This window comes from Cyrtonyx montezumae, unplaced genomic scaffold (assembly GCF_038088225.1).
Source record: "Cyrtonyx montezumae isolate F1298 unplaced genomic scaffold, pur_monq_1.0 scaffold_5, whole genome shotgun sequence".
Lineage (NCBI taxonomy): Eukaryota > Metazoa > Chordata > Aves > Galliformes > Odontophoridae > Cyrtonyx > Cyrtonyx montezumae.
Genome location: NW_027072056.1, coordinates 18,948,907 through 18,974,870, shown reverse-complemented (window position 1 = coordinate 18,974,870; position 25,964 = coordinate 18,948,907). Strand labels below are relative to the sequence as shown.

At 50.6% G+C, this 25,964-nt stretch overlaps 2 protein-coding genes across 2 annotated transcripts; one reads left to right on the top strand and one right to left on the bottom strand.

The window, feature by feature from the left end:
• The first annotated feature begins 2,554 nt into the window (after window positions 1-2,554).
• CLDN11 (claudin 11) lies at window positions 2,555-10,649 on the top strand. Its single transcript, XM_065747930.1, has 3 exons — window positions 2,555-2,788; window positions 4,162-4,326; window positions 9,599-10,649. Exons 1-3 carry the CDS (start codon window positions 2,563-2,565, stop codon window positions 9,829-9,831), a joined length of 624 nt encoding a protein of 207 aa, XP_065604002.1. The 5' UTR covers window positions 2,555-2,562; the 3' UTR covers window positions 9,832-10,649.
• Window positions 10,650-14,672: 4,023 nt separating this feature from the next.
• On the bottom strand, window positions 14,673-24,747 carry SLC7A14 (solute carrier family 7 member 14). Its single transcript, XM_065748470.1, has 7 exons — window positions 24,444-24,747; window positions 22,001-22,237; window positions 20,806-21,023; window positions 19,000-19,146; window positions 18,337-18,545; window positions 17,315-18,192; window positions 14,673-15,356 (listed from the first exon to the last, which is right to left on the bottom strand). Exons 1-7 carry the CDS (start codon window positions 24,745-24,747, stop codon window positions 15,034-15,036), a joined length of 2,316 nt encoding a protein of 771 aa, XP_065604542.1. The 3' UTR covers window positions 14,673-15,033.
• Window positions 24,748-25,964: the final 1,217 nt, after the last annotated feature.

Genomic DNA, 25,964 nt, shown 5'->3' with positions numbered 1-25,964 from the left:
TTAGTTTTTGCAAAGCATATCATTCAGCTTGGGAATTTAGATGAACGTGGTTCTGTTTCACATTCTTCCACTGATTTTATTCTATATTTAATATATTACTAGCTTAGGTGTAAAATCATTTGTATATAGTGAAGGCATCATGCAATTAGTGAAGTAGGAGAAGTTGAATGGGAGCGTGAAGCTACTGGTGGCCTGAAGAAATGTGGCTTGGTCCATGTTTTAGAAGTCACAGCTGTTGGTTCATGCTTTCTTGGTTTACCTTCTGGGGTTGGATATAGCTATAAGGTGTACGAGCTATTCAGAAGATGTTCCTAGTGTTAGCTGTGGAGCTGGCCTTGAGTGCTGTCACGGTCAGCTCCCTCCAGTTCACTTGTTCGTAGAGCATATATTTTGACTGTCAGCGACGATAACGACTTTGTATTTATTTCTGCACTTAATTCATGTAATTAATCCACACAACACTTTTCTGTAGTATGGCGAAGTTGACAGAGAATCCCACCTGCCTGTCCAGGCTGTGCTGGAGATCTTCCTGTAGTTTCATTTCAGCTGCAGCAAGCTGCAGGCTTTGTTCCTTTTGCTCGTGTCTGATGTGGGAAGCGTTGGTCAGAGAGCTTACAGGACGTCCCAGTGGTTGTGTGTGTGTTTGAAACCTTTTGTTTCAGGTTTTGCCAACGTTGGTGGCTGTGGCTCTACGGTGTGAGGGCTGTGTGCCCCCACCTGGCTTCCGTTCAGCATTAGTACTTCCGTTGGGAAATACTTGGAGAATGAGTTAAGCCCTTGGTTAAGCACAGTATCAAATATTGCTATTGGAGAATTGCCTTTGTCACAATACCCATCTTCCAACAGAGATACCTCACTTAAAGGCAAGCACAGTTACACTGTATTTAAGAGAAATCTGGGACGTGTGGGCTTGGTCCGAAACATTTTGTCACGGTTCCGTTGCTTCCCATGATTAATACAACCCGTTCTCCTCTTCATGCTCCCTCTCAAAAGCATTTACTGATGCTGACATGGCAGCGTGATGGCTGTGAGTTACAGGAGGGGCTGCAAAGCTGCACTGGGCCGGGGGCTGCAGGGACCCTGAGAGAGCCATCCCTCGTTCAGCACTGAGAACACTTTGCCCATGATGTACAGTCTTAGCGTTGCTGTGGTTGCGTTACATGACACACAAAACTGTCCTCTACCTCACGTGAGATTAACAGATATTTTATATGGTTTTAGTAAACAAAATGCATCTATCTGGTCACTTAGTTTACAAATTTGGAATTCTATTTATTGAAACATGACATACTGTGCTCTTAGCTTATACCTCAATTGTATTTTGTGCTGTTATCCATTTTCATGCCTTGTAAATACGTGTACAGATTGTGGATTCAGAATCGAATAAAAACTGTGCGGTCGCAGCCCTCGTGTCTTCGTGGTGGTGGTGTGCCCTGGAACAGCAGCTGGGCTTCAGGAAGGAGTTGGGAGGACAATTCCCCTTGCTTTGCTTACAATAAGACCTGCTGGGGTATGTGTGCAGCTCGGCACAGAGTTGGCGTCTATGTGCATAAATACAACTGCTTGAGTGGTTGGCACAGCTTTTGTTGCTGCTTAACTGCTCTAGCAATGCTCGAGTTGTTCACACCTCTCCTTAATAGATGGGTAATGAGGAGAGAACACACGTTGCCACACTAAGAGCTGAGATCTACAAACATTCATGACTGGAAGTGAGTGTTAGACTTGATTTGGTGAAAAATCTTTTTATTTACCCATGGTGGAAACTACCATACAGCTCCAAGGCGTTCCCTGCCGCTGTGCAGTGCGTTATTGCATTGCTTTACGCGGTCACCTGCTGTCAGGGAGCTCCAAGAGGGGAGGGGAGGGGAAAAAAAAAAAGGCGGTGTGTGGCGTCAAGCAGAACACAGATGAAACCGGTTATCGGTTTGACGAGCTGCGCGGTTGGTACGGGGGGAGGTGGGCGCGTAACACTGCGCTCCCACACGCGCGGCAGTGCATCCCTGCGCGGCCGCGCGTTGTGTCCCGCTGATGCGCGCGGACCCCGCCTGCAGCCGCCGCCTCGACGAGCCCGGTGCTGCGGGCACACGGCCGTCCCGCTGCAGTGCCGCCGCTGCCCACCAGCGGTCCCCCCGCCCCGCGGCGCCGGTGCGGGGCTCGTGGTGCCGCGGGGCTGTGCGAGCGCTTGTCTTTTTTTTCCGACGTTTCGAAGGGGACCGTTCCTCGTCGCGTGTTCTCAGCGCACGCGATGAACTCGGGTGCCCCGTTTACCCACGAGGAGATGGCTCCGCAGCTCCGCTCTCGGGGTCCCCCCCCCTCCCCCCGGCCCCGTGACGGAGGCACGAGTTGGGGCTCCCCCTCGCTCCTCCCATGGAGCGGGGCCGGAGGCAGCGCTGACCCCTCCCAGGGGCAGAGGCCGCCCAGTGCCGCCCAGTGCAGCTCGGGGATCTCTCCCAGCGGCTCCAGTCCCTCGCGGCTGCCGGCAGCTCCGGGTCCCAGACCGCTCCGCACCGCCTCTCCCAGCCCTGCTGTCCCCGTCCCAGCCCGCGAGCCCGGCACGTCGACATGGTGGCCACCTGCCTGCACCTGGCCGGGTTTGTCTGCAGCTTCATCGGCTGGATCGGGGTGGTGGTGGCCACCGCCACCAACGATTGGGTGGTGACCTGCGGCTACACCATCACCACCTGCCGCAAAATGGACGAGCTGGGCTCCAAGGGGCTGTGGGCAGACTGCGTCATGGCGACGGGCCTCTACCACTGCAAGCCGCTGGTGGACATCCTCATCCTGCCAGGTACGATCCCCCGTGTCCCCTCACCCACGGGGCGAGGCTGTGCACCTCAGACATTGTATTTCGCTTATGCCTTGAGATGACGATGAACTGCTAAACATCTGAAGGACCTGTTCCTTGAAATGCTGCTGAGCACAATGAACCTCGTGGCGTCTGTTATTAATGCTGCCGTGGCTTTTGATCTTTTGGAAGTTTGGCAATGGTCTTGATGGTCCTGTGCTTCCCCCGTGCTCTAACTCACGGCAGAGCTCTTACACGTCGTCCTGTCTGCTCACTGCATCGTCTGTCCCAATTCTTTCTAACCATAAAGCATCTACTTCACTGCAAAGCAAAACCTAAGCAGAGTGTTTCTCCGGGATGAATGGGGCCAACTGACACTGCCAAGGTCTGCATGTGATCTTGTCTCTGCAGTTTAGCTTGTTATTTTAGCTGGTTGTTTCACCTATTTCAATTGCTGCTAACTCTGTGGTGTTTTTGCGCTCTGTTTCATTTTAGATTGCACCTCATCAGGGTGCCCCTTCCAAAGCTGACAGGGTAAAAATAGATATTCCTTGTTTTTTGCTCATTTTCCCCTTCTTTATCCATTTTAAATTATTGTGGAAATAACTTCTCAGTGGTGAGAGAGATCACTTCTGAAATTCCCTCTGGTACAATGCCCAGCCCCTGTTACACAGAGGTTGGCAGTGCTGGACCCTCTCAGTCCAGCTCCTGTTTTTCCTGTCAGTACTCACAGCTCAGTAGATTTGCCTTCCTTATAGCTACTGCTGTTCGGTGTGATCCAGCACAGCAGGCACGAAAACAGTTTATCTTGAAGAAACAGTATTAAACTTAACAAACAAGAAGACCAAGCCTTCCCCCACCAGAAAGCGACGTTTCTCTGTGGCAGAAAGCTCACAAAGCAAGATCCTCCCACCCATCCCCATTCTGAGCCCCTTTGCTGCCCATGAGACCCCTCCTGGCCCCCTCCCTCTGGCTGAAGTGTGTTCGGGGTCTTCCCCCGACTGAGTCCTTCAGCTGCCATGTTTGTGTCTTGTTTGTGTCTTGGTTTGGATCGGTTACACAGAGGCCACGCCGGGCGTTGCCATCTCCTTTGTTTCGGGTCCCGCTTTCTGCCCTTAACTCCATAGGGAATATTCTGTTGTGTTCATTTTCCCCTGGAGAGATATTTGTTGTAAGCAGGGTGCTTTATTCAGGAAGAGGAAAGCCCTCCATATCTGCACGTCGGTGGGATTTGCTTGGGGCACGTTTGCCGCCCTTCTTTGAGGCACCACAGAATACCGCATCTGCTTTGATGGGGGGAAATGGCCGCAGGGCTGCTCAAAGTCCTCCTTCTTTTGGGCCAAATAACCCAGGTCCTCTGTCCTCACCCCCCGCAGGCTATGTCCAGGCGTGCCGAGCGCTGATGATCGCCGCCTCCGTGCTGGGCCTGCCCGCCATCTTCCTGCTGATCACCGTGCTGCCCTGCATCAGGATGGGCCACGAGCCCGGTGCCGCCAAGTACCGCCGCTCCCAGCTGGGGGGGATCCTCATCATCCTTCTGGGTAAGGCACGCCGGGGCCTCCTCCAGTTTGGGTTGGCATGGTTTGTGAGCCGGGCGGTGGGTGCTGCTCCTCTGGGACACCAGCATGGAGGTGCGGCCGTGTGCCTCCTGCCAGCTTTGTCCTTGGGCTTTCTTCCCGTCCGTGGGGCCCGCGGAGGAGATTGTTTTGTGCAGCTCAGCCTGTGAAGCTCATTGTCCCCAACACGGCACCTGCGTGTTCTTGAGGCCTCGTCACCCCAGCCACAGGCTGCGGGGCCTTGTTTTCACCCGTCTGCTTGGCAGAGGAGGGGGCAGAGGGAGAGTGGCCTCTTTGTGCGGCTCTGCTGCTTGCTGGCAGCCAGCGCTGACATCACCCTGCTCCTCTTTCTTCTGCTTCTCCTGAGGTTTTTTTCAAGTGGGCACCACATGGAGCTGCATGTCCCCAGCTGGGCAGGCATGGGCACAAGGAGGGATGGAGCCCTGGGCAGCAGATCCCTCCATAATCAGATGGGAGGTCCCCACCACCCAGCTTTGACACTCCTACTGTTCCACCAGCTTCTATAATATTAGAAAAAATGAGGTGGGGGTTGGTCTCTTATCCCAGCAATAGGACCAGGGGAGGTTCAGGATATTAGGAAACACTTCTCCTGATAAAGAGCGGTGGTGCACTGTCACAGCTGCACAGGGAGTGGTGGAGTCACCGTCCCTGGAGGTGCTCAGAGCCGTGGGGATGTGGCACTGAGGGATGCGGGCAGTGGGCATGGGGGGATGAGTTGGGGTTGGACTTAGTGTCCTTAGAGGTCTTTCCCAGCATTTACAATTCTGTATCTTCCTCCCACAATGTCCCTGCTCCAGTGAGGAACAGTTAAGATGAGTCAATATGTCTGAAATCTAAGTGAGACCACGAGGGGCTTCCAATAGCTGTGGGCTTTAAGGAGCTGGAAACCCTAATGTCAGCTCTGTGGGGGCTGCTTGGGATATTCCATCAGGAGCAGTCACACTAGAGAGCTCTGTGAATCTGTCCTTCATCCCCATCCTGAAACCTCGAGGCACAGATCTGGGCTTGGCAGCAAACAAAAGGGTTTTTTCATGCTGTCAATGACATTGTAGCAACAGGAGAGTCTGTTCTGCTGATATCATTGGTCTTGGAGCTGGGGGAGTCCCGGCAGAGCTGCTCTTTGTGGCAAACAAGTGGAAAATGTTAGTTTTGGGCAAGGAGAGCCTTGCTGTAGACCAGCCCCATTTTTCATGGCTGAGAGCACTGGCCCTAAATCTGCTTTGCAGTAGGGCAGCAGGACTGCAAGAGCAGCAGACGTGGCAGTGACTACGAGTCACACTGCGTGAGAAGAAGTGAAAGCCCAGAGCCCAGTGGGGGTAGAGCAGGGCTTTGGGGTCTGGTCCTGCCATGCTGTAAGGCCAATGAGAAGAGATAACAAGGATGAAGGGTAGCAGGTGCACACTGGGTCAAGTTTGGCCTTCTTGCTGGTTGTTACCCCTGTGTGATCTGGGCTGCCCCGGAGCTGGGCACTGATAAAGGATGAACACGTTCCTTTGGCTCTTAAAATTTTCACAAAATAAAAACAACAACATGCTTTTTTGTACAAAACCCATTTTTTTTTCCAGGCTGGTTAGCAAGTCAGTCCCTTTGGAAGGAGAGCAGTGCACAGAGCTTGGGACTTTGACATTGTTTAAGCTGATTAATGATCTGTTGTTGCAAAAATGAAGTGTGAGCATTCCAGAGCATTCAGTAAGTGTGAATACCAAGCCTCAGAAGACATAATGCTGGCTTAAAAGTCTTTCTGTCATGGGCTGTTCTTATTTATGCTCTGGGCACTGACTTCTCACTCGCGGGTTTCTGTGTTTTCCCCCCAACGTTGGGGCCTGAGCACAACTCCCCAAGGTCTGGTTAGAAGACAACAAATCCAGACCCACAAACTCTGCAGATATATCGAGAGGGGATGTGGTCTCAGGAGCTGGCTGCATGGCAATTGTTGCATGTTGCTCAGGCAGGGGACGGCATGTAGCACTGAAACTGTTAAAAAGGAAAGAAGGGATTGAAACACAGCGTGAAACCATGAAAGAAAAAAAAGAGAGAGAGAAAAAAAAATAGTTGAAAACTTGCCAGGAAAACAGCGGGCTCAGATATTCCATTGATTTTCCTGTCTGCTGATAATAGCAGGCTGCAGAGTGCAACGCATGTGCACACCCTCCTATCCTGCATGCTGATGTATTTATGTCTTTGCTTGATCCTATCTGACCGAGGGAATTGATCTATGGCTGCACACAGCTGTTGGTGGTGGTTTGCTCTGAGCTGCTATGAAAACATCTCCTGTGTGATGTGGATGGAAAAACCCATCCCATCCCATCCCATACTGTTGGTGTTAGATCAGGGGACCCCTTGCTGGTACCCAAGCAATTGTTTTCTCATGGAGGAGTGAGGGACCTGAGGGTGACAAACAGATGGAAAATACATTAATTAACTGGGATTTACCACTGCTAAATGACCATGTTAGCTATTGTCTTCCAAATAGATGGTATTAATAGATTCCTCTGGACATTGCTTTCTCTCAGAGGACTCTACCCCAAGAAAAACAAGGTTTGAAAGTGCTTTTTTCTCTTTTTTTCTTCTGGGCAGCTGTGGACACTAAGAGACCTCTGTAAATCACACTGCTCCCCTAGAAGAAATCACAGAGTCACTGAACAACTTTGGTTTGGAAAAGACCTTCAAGATCATGAAGTCCAACCAGTAAATCACAGTGACACCCAAGTTATGGCTTAGACTGCAGTACTTGTGTGCTCCCTGTGGGCAGATGGCTCAGGGCAGGAGGGAAAGCAGAGTTTAAACACATATACAACCTGCATAAAATGGCTTTGCACTCTGGGAGGGCAGACCATGAACATTATCAGTGGATTGAGTGCTGCTCTGCGGTGCTGTTCTGCTGGGATTACTTCTGTGAGATTTATTTGGGTGATCAGGATGAAGTTTGCATTAAAGAGAGAAAATAAAAATCACACCTGTGATTTCCTTCTGCAAGACCAACTGCTTGGAAAGAGAAATCTTGCCTTCAGGTTGTCTTCAGCCCAGAATAGCTGCAGTTAGCTGTGGAAGTGAGAGCTCTTCCTTCTGCAGATAACTTGTAACTTCTGTGGGGGGATTTGGCAGGGACTTAGTGTCCCTGCTGTCAGAGCAGTAGTGCCCTTTTGGCCCTAAGTTGTACCAGGGGATGCTCTGGTTGGATATTAGGAAGAACTTCTCAGAAGGAAAGATGGTGCACTGACACAGGCTGCCCTGGGTGTGCTGGAGTCACCGTCCCTGGAGGTGTTCAAGAGCCACGGAGGTGTGGCACTGGTCAGTGGTAGTGGATGGTGGAACTAGATGAGCCTTGTGGTCTTTTCCAACCTGAGTGGTTCTGTGTGCTTCCACTGCTGGATTAAGCTATGCTTATAGTGGCAAATATTGAGAGATTCAGCTCCACGCATCAGGTCAAAAGGAACTGGGATTCACTGGGATGTGGGACACGGGCTCAGGTGGTGCCGATGGGGACGGTGTGGTAGAAGTCTCCAGGACTCGAGCTGCTCCTCTTGCTTTCTGCCTGACTGCAGCAGCCATCCCAGTGCGTTCCTCCTCCCCGCTGGGATCGCCAGCAGCTGCTCAGCCCTTGGCCAGCCTTCCAGCTTTGGAGCAGTGTCAGCACGATGATAAGGTGGTGCTACACACGGCTGCCCCACGGCCACAAGAGATGCCATTGTCCCGGTGTCCCCGAGAGCTCCCCTTGGCCCAACGCGAGCGTTGTCCTCTCCGCTGAGTGGTGGGGGAGGGTCCGAGGGGATAAGGCTCTTATAGTCTGTGGACACCAATACATATATATATATATTTACTGTGGACAGAAGAAAAGATGATTGTGTCCTTTTGGACAACAAAGCAGCTTTATGCTGGAGCCCATTAGAATGCTTCGCAGATTCCCGTCCGACCCCACTCTGTTTGGAGGCTCACGAGCTGCGGCAGGGGCAACCCTCCTTCCCCACAGCCCCTCCCAGAGCAGCAGGGCCCTTGCTTTGAGGGGGCCCCAAGTCATTGCTGGCTTCATTAGCATCCTCAGAACGTTCTTCTCTTTTCCATAGGAAAATATTTTTTCTCATAATAACCGCAGTGATCGGGGATGGGCTTTCTGCTGTACTGGCCAGCAGCAATGGTTTGTTTTCCACTCTATCCAAACTATTTTATTTTTTTCTCTGCCCCTTTTTTCTCCCCCCTCTTGCAACCTTAACTTTTTGACACCGCCTCCAGATCTCTCTTAGTGCGGTCGGCAGATCTGTAGCACTGCCACAGCCCTGTTATTGTTTTGCTCCGATTCTCTGATAGCCACAAGGATGGAGTCCTGCACAGCTTGTCCCGGAGGCAAGTCAATATTGACGGATTCATTCCTCTCAGATGTGCGGGCCATAAAGGGGTATTGTTTTAGGACCTGCTCCTGTAGGTGGTTAACACCATCGGCTCTGCTGCATGCGGGGCTGTGTAGGGTGAGGGCGGTGATGCCAGGAGAACGCAGGGATGGATTTTTCTATGGACATCTTCACATTACTGCTCCACTGCTGCCTTCCTGCTTAGGTGGAAAAGCCTGGAGCAAAACTTGAAGCCCTCAGCAGTCGTGCTATGTGGGTTCTGGGCTGAGCACTGTGCTCCCTCCGACTCATTTCAGGAGGTCTCTGGGAAGCTTTGCTGAGCTGTCCCTATCACCTGACCCTGTGTTCCACAGGGAAGTGAAATCCCCTTGCCACCTAACTCTGAGTTGAGGTTTCACTGCCCCTCCAATGTGTGGGGCTTCTGTGGTCTTCTGCTCTCAGCTCCTCCTAAACTCGCAGCTCTCCAGAGTGCCAGTTTCAGGGCTGACTTTCATTCTACACACTTTTAAGAGATTTCTAGGGAATTAATCTGCTTCCTTTGTAATACCTCAAGTTGTGTCAAGCAGCTGTTGCTCTGCTCCTTGCTGCTGGTCCTTCCCCACCTCTCGCAGCTCAGGCATCTCCACACCACTCCTGCTCTGGCCATAGGGAACCCATGGGATCAGTGTGGGGACGGGATCCTCTCCATCCTCCAGAGGAAGCACAAGCTGCAGGAGGCTAACTCCAAGCTGCACACACCTAACAGCATGTGTGTCTGCTGTGGACGCTCCGTGCCCTGGGCTTGCTGGTCCCACACTTATTGTCAAGTTGATGGTCAGACTGCCTGATCTTAGAGATCTTTTCCAACCCTATCGATTCTGAGCCTGGCTCTTCCCTTCCTGTCTCCCCAGCCATGTGCGGAGTGGTGGCCACCATCTGGTTCCCCGTCTGCGCCCACCGTGAAACCACCATCATGAGCTTTGGCTACTCCCTGTACACGGGCTGGATCGGCTCTGCCCTCTGCCTCTTCGGCGGCTGTGTCATCGTCTGCTGCTCGGGGGATGCTCAGACCTTTGGAGAGAACCGCTTCTACTACGCCTCGGGCTCCAGCTCCCCCACCCACGCTAAGAGCGCCCACGTCTGAGGTCCCACGCCCGCTGGGTCTGCGTGCAATGGCTTCTCTTCTCCTGGTGCTGCTGTTGTGCTCCCAGGGAAGGTTTTACAACAGCAGTCCCAAGCGTTGTTGTCCCCCCTGTTGTCCCCTTCTCTAGAAAACAAGTCCCAGCCCCCACAGCCACCTGCTTCACCCTCCCCATCCAGCAACCCGAGGGTTGGTGCGTGGATCTCAGGTGGGTTTGGGTTTTTTTTATTTCACTGCTCACTAAGAGAGCTTAAAGCAGCAAAGCAGACCTGAGAGGCACTTCCCCGCTGCTGAGGACTCCAGCACGTCCCCATTTGCTTTCCCATCCCCAAGGTCTGCGCTCTGGCACGGTCTGGGAGCAAGGGCTGAGGGAGGTGCACCCTCCCAACAGGCAAATGTTTCTCTTTCGGAACAGTAGGGGATTTTTTCTGCCTTTCTCTGTAAATACTTTTGTATGGATTTGATCATTTTAGTAACAGTGTTTCCCCACTCCCCCGGTCATCAGTATGAAGGATACAGAACCCAAAGGTCCTAACGCCACGACAAATAACAGTGTCTGTATATAGTTCCAGTGACTCTGGGGGCTCTAATCCCCACACTCTTTTTTTAGTGTTTTTTTTTTCTTTGTACAGATCAGTTACTAAAAATGTGTTTTTACATTTCCATTTGCTTTCATCCCATAAATCTGTGTTCACCAATAAGTAGCACGTTTTTAACACACGGTTACACTATCACAATGCAATTCTGGTGAATACTGATGATTGCCTTTGTACTTCAACTGAAATACTGTACAATAAATAACAGAGGATCTGCGGCTCTGCCTTCTTTTCCTTCCTTCCTGTGTGCTTCCATAGCTAGCTTTTCCATGACACAGTTTCCTAACGATTTTGAAGGGTTTTTTTAAAGCAATTTGGGATGAGAAGTTCTTCTCTGCTGTGGACTGAAAGCTGCCTTTGCTTTTGGGGGAGTGTTAAAAACCAGGCTAACCTTCCTGCATGGAGCTGACTGCAGCCTTGGTGTTGTTCGTTGCCCCCACGTGAGGGATTCGTGACATTTTTCCCACCCAGGAGACTTGGAAACCTATTGGAGAAATTCAAAATCTCATTGCTCTGAACTCAAGTTCAAGTCTGCTCCAAGGTCATCACTCTCTTGGATTAAAACCGTATAAGATCAAGAACCACCTCTGTCCTTACTAGAGGTCATAGCAATTTAATTACAGTGATACCAAGCCCCATCTGTCCCCAGGGCTGTTAACTCACCCCACATAATTGGTTCATGCTTCAACCCTGGGGTGAGAGAAGTGGCTGCTGTGCAATTGAAGGCTGTGTGCACAAGCTGAGATCCCACCAGGAGGTTTGGGGTGGTGGGGAGGGATTTGGAAATGGGCAGTAGGACAAACCTCGGTGCATTGCCATGCACCCATCCATCCATTGGGATCTACCCATCCTTAGTCTGCTTTGGTTGGAGAGCCCGAGCAGCAGCAAGGATGCTGATGTGAGGCCGAGATGAGAGCATTTAAAGGGAGAGAATGAGTATGCCTGCACCCCCCTGGTATAGCAGGGAGATAAGGACCCAGGCCCCAGCACTCACCCTCCTTCTCCAGCACACAGCATCTGCCCCGAGCTCCAGCAGCCCTGGAGGCTCAGCCCGGGGCTGTGCAGGACACTTGTGCCCATGACATCACAGCAGGGCACAGTTGGTCGTTGTGCACACTGCAGGGACGTGTCAGTGCTGCCATTGATGCACGGGTGCCAGCTTGTGCGGGCGGCGGGGATTGTGGATTGTGCACCCATCAGCACTGGTGTTGGTGGCAGAGAGGGAGCTCCCGGGGCAGGAACCCACTGCAACGCTGCAGGAAGCAAATCCCAACAGTGGGTGTGGGATCCTATGGGGATTGAAATCTTGCCAAACAGCACTCAGGATATTTTTTTTCTTTTTTTCTAGGCTGCAAATTGATGTTTTCAGGCACATGGGGCTGGTGCTCGGGTCCTTGCCCTCCCTGTGCTCTGCCCAGGGTCACAGACACCAAAATATCCCATAGAGCTCTCCAGATCCCAGGCTGCTGGGCAGGGCTGGCCATGGCACAGCCAGCTCTCAGCAGCTCTTGATGCTCATCACATTGAAATCTCAAAATTCAGTCAGACATAACTGGAGCACAAAGAGCTGCTCCACACCACACCTGGCATCAGCTACAGAACGGTGGCTGCTCTGTGATCACCCCAACTTGGGGATGACCCCCACATCCCAACGGAGCCCTGTCTGGTTCAGCCCCCATTACCTCCCATTGCAGTGTGTCCCCATCACTGTGCCACCAGGAGCAGCCCCATGTCCAGAGCAAAGGAGCTTGGTGAACTTTGCTCTGCAATAGTCAACCTGTGGCCATTGGCTCTCTTTTTTTTTTCTTCACTTTTTTATTGATTGTGTAAACGGATAACCATTATTTTTTGATTCACAACAGTAAATACCAAAGTCAGCCCACTGAACTGCATCTTCTACAAAGGAAATTTTGAAGCACTTAAGGCAAGGTTTTTTTCATCTCTGACTTCAATTTAACATTGGAAAAATATTGGACTTTCAGGTACTGATCAGCTTAACAAAACTTACATGGGAAAATTCTTTCTAATTTATTCTTTCATTTAAAAGATGTACATTGCTATGGAAGTTGATGCTAAGACACGTTTGTCTCTGACTTCCTTTAAAAATCCATTCTGTTCCTGCTCATTCATCTGTTTGTTGTAATGTAAAGGCACACAATAAAGCTTTATGCATTTATTAAAATATACAGATTTTGGTAAATTTAGATTTCTTTCTTAGTATCTTGATAATATATATGTATATATTATATGTATAGTTTCCAACAACACAGTCATCTGAAAATAAAAATCACTCCATAATATATCTGCATATTTTTTTTCTTTCTCATGACACACCACAAGAGCCCATTGTACAGTGCACCAATGGGCAAACCACAAAAATAAAGTCAAATAACTTAACAAACTCGTTTAACAAATACACCGATCTCATACCAGAACTGCAGAGAACTGTTACACCAGAAAGTACCACCTGCAAAAAAAAAAAAAAAAGAGAAAAAAGAAAAAAGAAATAATAATAATAAAAAAATGCAAGATCTACATCAGAAAGACCAAAACAAAACGAGAGGAGTGAGGATCATTTACAAGCTGGGGTTGTGACACCGGCGTTGCTTGGGGCTGAGCTCTCTGCTGTGCAGAGGATGCGTGCTGGGTCGTGTCGCTGTGGTCACAACCTGCAGAGGGGCCAAGATCTCATGGGTTGGTCTGGGGGATGTGAGGTATTTCTGCTCCATCCAGACCGTGCTTTGGGCTCCAGCAATGGGATGCCGGCTCCTGGCACGGAGTGGGACAGTGGTGGTGCTGGCAATGCTCTTTTGCAATGTGGTGGTTGTGTGAAAATCTCCTTTAAGGGCGTGGAGAAATATTTGGGTTAGAGCAACACTTGTGCCAGCTTCCTGGCCTCTCTCAGCATCCCAAACTGGCCCTATGCCGGTGCTGCCTGGAGGTGATGGACCATATGACCTTTGCTGGTGGCCCTGGGGATGTGGGCAGCTGTCCTGCCCTGCTTCCCTGGGAACGGATGAGGATGGGATGGAGATGGGGAAGGGACAAGGGAGGGATAGGAAAGGGATGGAGAAGGTGGGAGGGTGCAGGGGAACCACAGCAGCCAAAGGGCCCTGCTCAACATGCTTATCCAACGACAGGTGCCTACAGACGCCAAAGAGCAAGGGATCAGGCTCTCACCAAATAACACTCAGGTGGACACGACGACACACACTGGTACTGCAAACTGCTCTGTAGCAAGAGATTAAGGCTGCAAAAGGAATAACAGGCTTTGACTCAGCAGGGTACTTGGGCACATATGTGTGATCCGGCAGATGCCTAAATACCGTGCAGAAGCAGGACGAGGACGACCACCCCATGGTTTAGTATGAGAGCTGGTAGGAAAACAGCAACCATCTTTCTCCCTGAAAGCATAAAGCTGGGCCTGCAAGGTACCATCTCTCCTGGGTATCTATAAGGCATCCTTGAAGGGAGTAGCGGGGCACAAGTGACCATCACGAGGGCTTCAGCACAGCTGGGGACACGTGCATAGGACAGCTCCCCGAGCGGGTTGGTAGAGCTTATGTGCATCGTGGCAGCTTTTGGGTGGGATGCACTTGGGGTTTCTGCTTGTAGAAGTGTAGCAAGGGTGGGCAGCAGGAGGGGGTCCAGAGTGAAACAGGTTCTTTTACCAAACCCTTACTCCCTTCCTGGAGCCCTCCCAGTCGCTCCTTTTGGTTTCACATCAGAAATGTCTCCAGAAAAAATCATCATTTTTGTATCTTTTCACATAGTATTCACCAAGCCAAGGTTAGAAACAGCATGGAGGCCAGAACAAGTGCTGGGATATGCCCACCACTCAGGGATAGGGGCTGGCTGTTCTGGGAAAGACACGGAGCAGTGGGAGCAGCGTCCAGTCCAACCCTGGGGACACTGCACAGGGCTTGCTGACCGCTTGCACAAGCCTAAGTCAGGTGTGATCTGAAATGAGGCCAAGCTCGGTTTTGGGATGCTTGGCTATGTCAGGATTTCAGGATTTGTTTGGACTAACACTGAATCCTGGTATTTAGGGCCTTTGGGTTCAGGGCCTGGGGACCAGCACAGGGGTGGCCCTGTTGCATACATTTAGTGCTGGAACAGCCATGAAAACACCAAGTGATGGAGCCAACATCCTGTTCTGATCCACCCCCTTGGATGAAAGCTGGTCCATTTTTGTATCCCTACCTGCCTGTCCCCCTGGTTAAGCTATCACTGCTGGGTGGTTCGAGGAAAAAGCACACGTGCTAAGAAAGTGCCAAACACACAAGAGTGGCCATAGGGTGACTATTCCCCAGGGAAAACCCATCTCGTCCCCCCATGTGGCTCCTTCCACCTCTCAGAGCCCCCTCAGTTTGGCACATCTCCCACTGGCCGCCAACCGGGGCTCGGCGGGAACCGGGGCTCCAGCATTCCCTGGTGTGGGACCCAGCTGGCAAAGCCCTCGGGTGGGTTTGGTTTGGGGTCGGCAGCGGTCGCAGTGTGTGACCCGAGGACCAGAGGTGACAGAGTGGTGGTGGAGGACGGGACGGGGCAGGGAAGCCGCAGATCCTTCCTGGCTATCTGGAAGCATGGCGTCCCCCTGTTTGCCCCACTACTCGGGTGAGTAGTCCAACTCGTCGTTGGCGATGAGGGCCTCTGAGGACGGTTTGTGCCTGCCCTTACTTTTTGATCTGCTACTTGTCCGATGGCTTTCCTTTGCTCCCGCCATTTGCTGGTATGAGAAGCCCTTGTCCTCAGTAGGGCCCCAGTCTGGGTAGCTCTCACCCTCGGTGGCGTAGGAGAAGCCGTCGTCCACGGAGAAAGGGTCAACGTCCACGTCATAGCGCTGGTAGGTGCTCTGGTGGAGGGCCTCCTCGCGGGCACTGATCTCCAGCGTGCTGTTCCACATCCCATAGCCAAAGTAAATGAGCAGACCTGGGGTGAGCAAGAGTGAGAGGCTGCTGAGGGGAGGGCAGCTCCGCACCATCGCTCCCCTCCTGGCCCGCACTATGCCCCAAAGCCACACCTGTCCTCTCAGCCCATGCCAGCATCCAGCCTCCTCCTGCCCAGTGCCAGCTGGCTCGAGCTGGTGAGGGATTAATTGAATGCATATTTTCACTGATGTCTGGTCTTCAAGCCAGCAGAGTGCGTGCTGTCAGTGTGTGACTGGGGAGAGCTGTGTTTAAAACATCAGCTGGGATGGATGCTTAACCGTGTGATTGTGCCATCTGCAGCCTTGGTGGGAAAGCAGCTCCCAGCAGACTTATTCTCTCCTCCTGCACTGGAAGCCCGTGTTTCTACCCCGGCAGCCTCCCAGCCATCCTTTTCCTTCTGGAATTTTCTTATTCTCTCAGTATCTCTCCTGCCAGAACTCACAGCCCTGTATGCCCTGGGGTGGTCAGGCTGAGTATATTTGGCACTTGGTCCCAAAATCCTGTCCTCCTCTTTCACTTCTCAGTTTCTCTTCACTTTCTCTGCCTAGCCCTGCCTGATCCCTGCTTGCTACAGGAAGGCTGGTGAGGTCCGGCACACATCAGCAGGGTGACCTTGTTGCCATTGCTGGCACCTGATAAGGTGTTAGATGTGCACAAAGGTGCAAGGGTGAATGACAGCAGACTGATCTGATGCTCTGAAACCACATTCCTTCTAAAGGACAGGTGGAAGGTCTTTCTCTTGATCTGCTCCTTCATTTATTGTCTGAGTGAGATAGAAAAACACTGTGCATTTCCTTTCTAGTCGTATGTGGCACCTTGGTAGCTCAGCCTGGGGCTTGGAGGAGCTCAGAGATGGAGCTTTGCTGCGGGGCCTCAGGAATTACCTGTGAGAGCTTCCTGCCTCCCCCATCCTTACTCTGAAGTAAGAGAGGATATAACAACATGGAGGAAGAAAGCTGGTAGCAAACTCACACTGAGGGCTGGAAACTGAAACTGTTCTGGGATACTGAAGGGAGATCCAAGGTCTGTTCATGTTACCACCAGACAAAGCTTGCCCTTAGGGGAGGCAGCAGCTGCCTCCAACCTCTGCATCAATTGACTTCCACATTTTCCCAGCGGGAAGAGTGGTTGCTGGGGTGTTTGGCCAGAGATGGCCATTTTGAATGCTGACACCAAAGTTCAGGGTCTGCTGTCTGCAGCTGGGGCTCCTATGGGCTGTTGCAATATCTGTGGTTGCTCATATGGCTGCTATTTCTCCCTAAGGAGTCCTTGGTTCTGATATTCCTTGTTGCTTCAGTCCTCTGTAGTCTACACTTGGGAGCCATCAGGAGGAGCTATGTGAGGTACTCTTTTTCTCTTGAGTTTTTGGAGAGTGGAAATTGAAATGCAAAGCAAAAGAAATTATGGACGTATTAGGCTTCTGGATACGTGTCAGGAAGACTAAGTTTGGCATAAATATTCACAACACAGCCTACGTGTTCTGAAAGCCCCCTGACACAAAGTGAAGGGCTCAGGCCAAGGACAGAAGCTGGAGCCCATAGTCCTTTGTCTCTGCCCCTCCCAGAACTCTTAGGGTTGGACAGCTCTGTGTTTTAGAAATGTGGTGCTGAAATCTTGGTGTGGGCTGCTGAAAGAGCTCAAGTGGGTGAAACAGCAAGAAAGCAGACAGATTTCTGCAGGAAACCCACCTACTTTGCATCAGGAGACTCGTGAGAACAGTCACCTTTGCGTGAAGAAGTTTGCTTCCATCAAATTGACATTACACAGAGGTGTAATTTTTGAGTCAGCTGTAGTTTGGGGGCTCGATTAACAGATTTCTAAGAACTTCAGAGTTATGAGGAGCAAATGCAAAGGGCGGGGAATCCCAGCTGAAAAAATGTTAGCCTAAGCACTAATTGGTGAAGCTGCTATTACCACCCTTTCAAAACAGGGTCAGAAATAAAATAATCTGAGACTCACCCACGAAACACCAGACAGCAAATCGGATCCACGTGACTGTGGAGAGCTTCAGCATGAGATAGATGTTCACCAGCATGGCGAACGCGGGGACGAAGGGGAGGCAGGGTGCCATGTAGGGCAGCTTCTTGGGGTTCTCAGGCTGCTGCAAGATGACAAACACCAGCACGGCGATGAGCAGGATCATCAGCACGACGAGGAGAACGGCCCACCAGCTCTGCTCGGAGATGTAGTCTGACCCGAAAATAATGAAGGAGCAGAAGATGAACATCAGGACGAAGAGCAGGAGCACACAGGTGGTGACTGTTTGGCCGGTGGCTACCGTGGGCCGATCCATCTTCCCTGGCAGCCCCAGGTGGATCCGCATGGTGTAGTAGCGGGGGCCGATCAGCTTCTTCAGCTTGATGAGGTAGATGTTCTCAGACTCATCCGCCTCAATCCCCGAGGTCATGTCAACTGTGCCGTAATTGGGGTGATTCACATTGTAGGTGGATTTATCAGATTTGCCAATGAGCATCTCATTGTCCCCCAGAGATGGCAGGTTTTTTGCCCCACACGTGTTGGTGGGTGGGCCTGTGAACTCTTCTCCTTCGCTGCCAGGGGAGCAAGCTTCCTTCTCACAGTCAGCCAGGATACCCTCCTTCTTCTTGGTGTGCTCCTCAGAGAGAAACTTGACGAAGCCATCAATGTCACTCTCGGGCTGGTACCGGAGGAGCAGGACACAGACAGAAACCAGTGTGTAGGCGAGAAGTGTGCCAATGGACATCATCTCTATCAGGTCCCGCAAACTGACCAGCAAGGAGAGCAGTGCTGCGAGAAACCCAGAGACAATACAAGCCACTACTGGAGTTTCCGTGTAAGAACTGACATGGGACAAAAACCTGCAGCAAGAAAACAGTTGTAGAAAGTTAAAATTGCAGACTGCAGTGGCTACTTATTGTAATAACCCATAGAATAATAACTGCAATAACCCATGGCTAGAAAGGCAAAGGAGAAAGTCAAATGCTAGCTTGTGCATGACTGACCTGAAGAGTAGCCCATCGCCAGCCATGGCATAAATGACTCTTGGCATTGGGAAGAGGGAGCCCAGCAAGCTGACGGTCAGGCCGGCCACAGACCCAATGGCGACGATGAACTTGGCTGCGTAGAAGCCACGTGCCACAAACATTTCCATCAGTGGGGACTCGGTGTCGATGGCATCGTATGGCACCATCAGCGTGAGGATGATGCTTACCTGGGGAAGGTAAGGTGAGTAGGACACAGTGTGAGCAGCAGCCCTGAGCTCTGCTGGGGACTTGCAGTTACAGGGGCTGCTTCTCAAGGGTGGGAAACTCACAAAAAAAATCAAGTCTGATTGGAACTGTATCCTTACATCCCCTGTGGAGAAGATGTAAATGCAGAGGTTTGGGCTGTGTGATTTATCATGGAGTGGTTCATCCAGGGGCCCTGCTGCCTTGGCCTCTGCCGCCCTAAGGCAACAAGAGGATACCTTGACCTGAAATTCCTGAGCATAGCTATGTATTTTCTTACTGCAGGGAGATTGGACAGGCTGTTGCCATCCACGTGTGTCCTGCCCCACAGAACCATGCTTGCTTCAGCCTCTCCCAGACCCACAGGGGACAGCTGTACATGTATAGTTAGTGTGTATGGACATGTATTCATATATATACATAACAGCAGGTACTTACGGACACATATGCTGTCAAGCACGCCACAAGCGAGGCTGTGATGGCGTAGGGGATGGAGGTGTTGGGGCTCTTTGCTTCTTCTCCTGTGGTAGCGATGATGTCGAAGCCAATGAAGGCATAGAAACACGTCGCAGCCCCTTTGAGCACCTGCACAGAGGACCCAGTGTCTCAGTGCCTGAGGGTGGCTGGCACCCAACTGAGAAGTGATCATGCAAAACCATTTTGTACTTATTCTGCTTGCACTGGGGTGTGGGGTTAGGGTTGTGGAGGGGCACTGAAAACACTGTGGATCCTGAGAGGATTGACTGACTCCCACTCATTCCACCCCACATCCATTTATTTATTAGAGGTAGGATGTGTAGCATGTTCACATGTTTCATGTTAGCAGGACTTCTCATCAGGCAGCAAGATCTGCTAGCAGAGGAAGCAGAACAGGGCACGGACAGTCAGACGTGCACTGCTCTCCAAACAATCTCTGCTTTGCTTGGAAGCTGTAGACAGGTTGGAATACTTGGAAGAGTTATTTGTACTGCTCAGTTATTTTGTTTTTTTCTTAATGTACAACATTAGCATGGACTTTTATAAGAAACAAACACTGAAGCTGGCTGAAGATCGTGTAGCTGTAAAGAGAGGGCTAATCTGTAGTTGCAAACACTTGCATGCATCTGGCTAGTTGGATATTACGTGTCCATCACACCAATCTCAGGTCTTTAGTGGTGGAGCACGCAGGAAATTTCACCTCTTTCAAGGGGACAGTCTGTAATTCACTTTTCAAAGTGTCTCTGTGGTGGATTAATTTCTACAAAGAATTCCAGAGAGAAACAGCTACCTGAAAACCACAGGAAGACCCTACTGTTCCTCCTGTGTTTTGGATAATGCATCTTCTGAAACTGTGCATTTTTGCCAGGAGGGGTTTGGAGGGCTGAGTTGGAATTAAACAACTGTTTTCTGCACTCCTTTTTTCTTTCCTATTTTATGGCAGAAAAAGCCAGGTACCATCCAAAGGTAAATTTGACCTCTGCTCTTAAATGGGCCTGAGTGCTGGGCTCCTCACTGCCATGCTCTGGCACAGAAATGCTGATCTAAAGAGGTGAAGGGACTGCAAGTCAGCTTGGGACCTTTTCAACAATCAAGATTTTTGGTTTACTTTACTTTCTTGCTTATTTTTCCACACAAAATCCCAATGGAGTCGAGCAGTGTAAATCTGAGAAATTATCTTGGGTTTGGGCCAGCTGAGATATTTTCAGTCTCTGTTCATCCTTGGATAAAAACCAGTGCAAGCAAGCTAAAAAAGCCAAATATGTCCAAATTCTCAGTAAGCTTTGAGGGAACATCCATAAAATAAGCACTGGCAGGTGGCATTATGAAGTGTTCAAAACAAATGCTCGAGAACATTGTTATTGAAAAGCAGCCAACGTAAGTATCTCCCCCTCTGCAGGGGATGGGCTGGATCCTCCCGAGCCCTTCCTTGGACAGCCACAGCGTTCTGCTGCCGTGAGCCTGATGCTGAGTGACATTTCCTGGTGTATGCTTTCACCTGCTATTTGGCTCTCCGAGAGGGCATCTAGGAAAAGGACTGAGTTTATTCTAAGAGCGGCAGGAGATACAGGCAAAGCATTGCTGCGTCCCTCAGGTTTGGCAGAGTGAGGAGGGATGGGCCCAAGCTGGAGGACTCTGGCCAAAGCTGGGTGGGTTGAGCAGGGCTAGGACCTGAGGAATAAAGTAGAAGCAGGGGCTGCACACCACGAGCAAAGCTCAGCACACAGTGGGGGTGGCACCGCATGGCCCATGGCACACAGGACTTACCCCCGGCCATCCAAACGGCAGGAACTGCCCTTCAGACCAGTTGTCACTTTTGATGAAGAAGAGCCCAGCAATCATAATGAAGACCCAGACTGCCAGGTTAATCACGTTGAGCACGTTGTTCAGTCCCACTGAGTTCTTCACACCCATGGCCACAATGATGGTGACAACGATGGCAATGACCAGAGCAAGAAGGTCAGGGTACGACTCCTCTCCTTTCCCTGGGTAAGAGAAAAGAGGAGTGTAACTGTTGGTCCATAGCTACAGAAAGTCCCTCCAGACACTCTGTGGGGGCTTATAACCCTTAGGAAGAGGGAGATTTAGTTTGGATACGAGGACAGAATCTTTTACACTGAGGATGGTGAGACACTGGCATAGGTTGCCCATAGAATTGGTGGGTACCCCATCCCTGGAGATGCGCATGGTCAGACTGGCTCTGAGAACCTGGTGGAGCTGTGGGTATCCTGTTTGTTGCAGGGAGATTGGGCTAGATGACCCTTCCCACACAGAAGTGTCCATGACCCTACGAAAATGCTTTTCAGACCCTGAAGTTTTGCAGAACTCCTTGTTCACATTGCAAAGCTGGTTTCCAGGTGACGGTGCCACTGCAAGGTAAAGCTTTTATTGAAGTGATAAATCGTCATGCCTCAGGGCACCGTCAGGAGATTTTGGAGAGCAGAAAACAAATGATCATGTCCCAGTTTGCATCATGCATATCTACTAAGCACTAATTAAAATTCAAGCAAACATTAAATTTTCAAAACAGAGCCACAGGACAGCTCATTGGTGTTACTGATAAGAGCTGTGGGCTGTTGCTGGCCACACGGACCATCTCAGCACTGAGCTTCTACATATCAGCATTGCATGCACTCCCTCAAATGTCTGTGTGGGCTCTTATGGGGCTGAGCAGACCGGAGTGTTCCTGTGCTCCTGTTGGCCTCTGACATCAAAATAATTTTTCAGGGTTCTGTTCTGCTAAAGGCTTGTTCCAGAGAGGCTCGAAGTTTTGGGATCACGCATCTCTACCCCTAGAACTTTGAATCAGAGGCAAAGTACCAGAGGCAGACAGATGGTAAATAATGAATGAAGCCTAACATCCATGTCTGACTTCTGACGAGCTTCCAATTACACTTCAGGCTCTAATTAATGGAGGAAGCTCAGCACAACAGGATGTGCGTGTCTGCAGCCTGATTCTCACCGAGCCCGTTCAGTGTCCCAACGCTGCTGATCATCCAGCGGCTGATGGTGTGGTTGGCCAGAGAGTCAAACATGCTGCTGAGGGCGCTGGCACCCGCGGCTGTGCCGATCAGGTACTCCAGGATGAGGTTCCAGCCGATGAAGAATGCCACAAATTCCCCCACCGTCACGTAGCTGTAGGTGTAGGCAGAGCCCGTGGTCTTGGGGACCCGCACACCAAACTCAGCATAGCAAACTCCTGTTTGGAAAAAAAACATATATACCTGGGCAGTGTTGTGGTGTGCTCCTGGTGGCCCTGTTTCCATACAGTAGCTTTGATGGTGACAGATGTTTCCTCTTCATCTGATAGTGATGCTAATGTGTTTTGTGCCATTTTCTCCTGAGATGTCATGCACCTATTCTGGGTCACTGCTATGCAGATGCAGGCATGAGCACCGCTCCAATACTCCTGCTCTCATTCTATCCATGCCAGCCGAGTCTGAAGCCATGGACAGAAATTCCCAGAGTGCTGCTCAGGTTAAGTGTTGGCAGGCCCATGTTGGTGGCGTCCCTATCCCTGTCTACAGTTTTCAACAAGACTTTTCAAAACTGAATTTCTGTAGAGCTGGCCCAGCTACAGGAGCAACAAGATGCCCCGATCATCCAGCCCCACATAGTCATTATTCAAAGCTGATTAAAAATGCATGCATTCCGCAAAGGTAAGGCATTCACAGATAACTGCAGGCCTGAATGATTTATGAAACAGGTGCTCTGGTGGGGACAAGTATCTGGTTTCTGTCTTTGATAGCTTTAAAAATCATATAATCTTTCTTGGCAGCTCTACTTTTAGCCAACGACAAGATAAGGCTTAAAGAGGATTGTTACTGATGCACAGCGATAATGGCAGAGCAGTGACTTTTATAGGTACAAAATGTTTGAGCTTTCGATTACTCTACAGGGATCCCAAAATAGAGGAGTAATCTTTCACTATACGTGAGATATTGCAACCTATAGGGCATTTCTGCTTTAGATTTCAGCATAGGTTAAGAAATTAACCAATTTTTATCTTAGTGTGTGGTAGCAGTCCAGGGGATGAGAGATGCAAGACCTGCCGCACATCCCTGACTGCCACTGAATTAATAGCAGGTGGCATGAATCAGGCCATTTTAGTTCATGATGCTACAGGTCCTTGTCCTCCAGCAGAAGTGGAGTTCGCAGCACTTCCCTCTGTATGCTCTGCTCGAAAAAGAACATGATATAACTTATTAGGGCATAGATTTTATCTATCCCATCCCATCTCAGCCATGTCTGAGCATTGCAGCCCCTCTCAGGACTGGCAATCTGGAAGGAACCAGTAATGGGCTCTGACTTGATGACCAAGGGTGAGCACAGGCAATCTGAACCTCTGCCTGAGCTGAAGCACATCCTTAAAATCCATCTCTGCACACTTTCAGGATGTGAAGTGAGAGCTGAAATCCCCACTGCAGCCTATCCAGCTCCCAGCCCTTGCTGGGTTTCACTTGCCAAAAATGCACTGCTGTTACAAACAACAGCAGTGTCAATGATGAAGTGAGGAAGTGCCCAAGGAGATAATGAAAACACCGCATCCTTGGGAAAACACTTTCCCAGGGCTACACAAGCAGGAGGGAGATGAAAGCAGGGCTGGGAGTGGCAGGGCTGTGGGGCCAACTGGAGCTCCCTGCTGCGGGGCAGGGCCCACCACTCAGGGGAAAAAGGCTCATTTTGGGGACGTGTTTTCTCAGAGTGGACCCACCCAGTTTGCTCCACGTCACTTGGTTTGCATCACAAAATGGGTGGCGGGGAACGGTAAAAGCACAGTAATCCAAGGACTTGTCATGTCAGGTCATTCCCATACTGCACTGAAGTCCTTTGCCACTGAGTCAGGTTTCCTTGCCCAGCCCACACACGCAAGCTGGATTGCCAGACTGACACAGCATGCAAAGTCCTGTGAGCGGGGAGAGCTGGGACATCGCATCATCGTGTTAGCGTTGATCTGGAAAGGACAAATGCCAGCAGTGCTGGCTTATGTGGAAACTGCAGCTCAGGCCATATGCTCAGCTGGGTTCACAGGAGGCGATGGGATTCACTGACTCTTCACTAAGATATATAATTCCTCCCTCTCCGTACATTGCTTTGTTGGCTTTGTTTTGTTGGAAATTCAAAGAATGATCCTGAGTGAACAGGAGCCCAAAACAACAGCTCCAAAAGTAGCAGAGGGATTGCTCGGCTCGGCCCCACCTGCAGAAAGCTGCTGGCTCCTCAAAGCTGGGCAACCCCAGTGTGAAAGGGGCTTTCAGACATCATTGCCCCTCTGTGCTGTGTGACACCACCTCAGGATGTCCCCAGTGTCACGAGACCAGCGCCGGTCATTGGCACGTTGTCCAGCCATGAAGGTAGCCAGAGTGTGCCTGGGACTTCACTCAAAACCCACTGGAATGACTCACCCGACAAGATGGAGGCGACAGCAGCGATGATGAAGGACACGATGACACCGGGCCCCGCCATCTCCTTGGCCACCAGGCCGGACACCACGTACATACCGGTGCCCACGCAGCTGCCAACACCAAGGGAGATGAGGTCAAGCGTGGTGAGGACCTTGGCCAGCCGGGCACCCTGACCTCCTGCTGTCCCTGTGCCCTCCAGCATCGACTCCACAGGCTTGGTGCGCAGGACGCGGGAGCGCAGGGCATGGCCTGCAGCCCCCCATGGCACCCGCCGTGGGTCCAGGTGTGACAGGAGGCTGCTCATGGCTGCTGCTGGGCTTGGCTTGGGCGTCCCAGGCTTGAATCTGTGCTCAGGGCTGTGGCTGCATCGCCAGCTCTCTAGTGATGGCAACCCAGCTGCAAGAAAGAGAAAAGGCTTCACAATGTGTGTTTGAGCTGAAATAGCAAAAGAAGAGGTGTTGATGCAAGGGAGTAAGTTATTAATGTCATCTGAAACCCTCCAAGTGCTCAACCAACACCAAAAATGCTCCTGTGCAGCCACGAGGAGCTGGGGCACGGGCACAGCAGGTCATGTCTCTGAGTACTTTGAAATGTTGCCGCCTGAGCCTGCCTGCACTACACGGTGATTACATCTTCCAAATCATGAGATTGAATTGTCTCATGCTTTTTCATCTTCAGTCGTATTTTCAGGCACTATTCACTTGTCATTTTCCTTCCTTCCCTTTCTCTTGTTTTTAACAAACTGTTCCCAGGCAAGAAGAAATGACTTCCAGGTGATGTGTGATGACTTGGAGCAAAATAGGAAGAACTGACAATCTCTGCATACTGATATAAGAAAACTTGTTTATTTTATATGAATTTTAGCCTGACAGTTTCCTTCCTGTTCATGCAGAATTTTTTTATTATTATTGCCTTGAAGCCAAAACAATTATTTTTTCAGTCTTTACATCCAAAACAAATTACATTGTGTCTACCAGGCGGCCTTGTCTTGCTGGAGTTTATTAAATAAAACACAGCATTTGTTTCATGTTGCGGTTGATCGCAGTTCGAATTGCGCTGATCCTTACCTCGAGCAACCGCAAGCTGAAAGGATGCATGTTCTAGCTGAGAACACCAATAGTGAAAAATGGTTGCCACTCTTGAGTGGATGTGCATCTTTGAGGTGAGAATAAGAACTGGGTTTGGCTGCTTCACAGCCACGTGCCTGTGTGCCAGCATTTTAGCCATGGGGGGGAATAGGTTCTCTAATCAAAGCGATCCACCACCCAAACTCAGCTTCTTGCACCCAGCGCTGCTGCCAGCATCTCTGAGGCAAGGCATAGGCTGGCGCAGAGGTTTTGCTGTGCTTCACTCGACTGTGTCCAATCCTTTATTTAATTCTTTTCCTTTGTAGGTCTTTATTGACACTCCTTGTTGAGCTGGAAGGATTTGAGTGGCTCTGCCTGGGCTTGCACCAAATGGACCTCAGCTAACCAGAACACCGGGTAGAAATAGCTGCCTGCTTTGGGAACAGCTACAGTC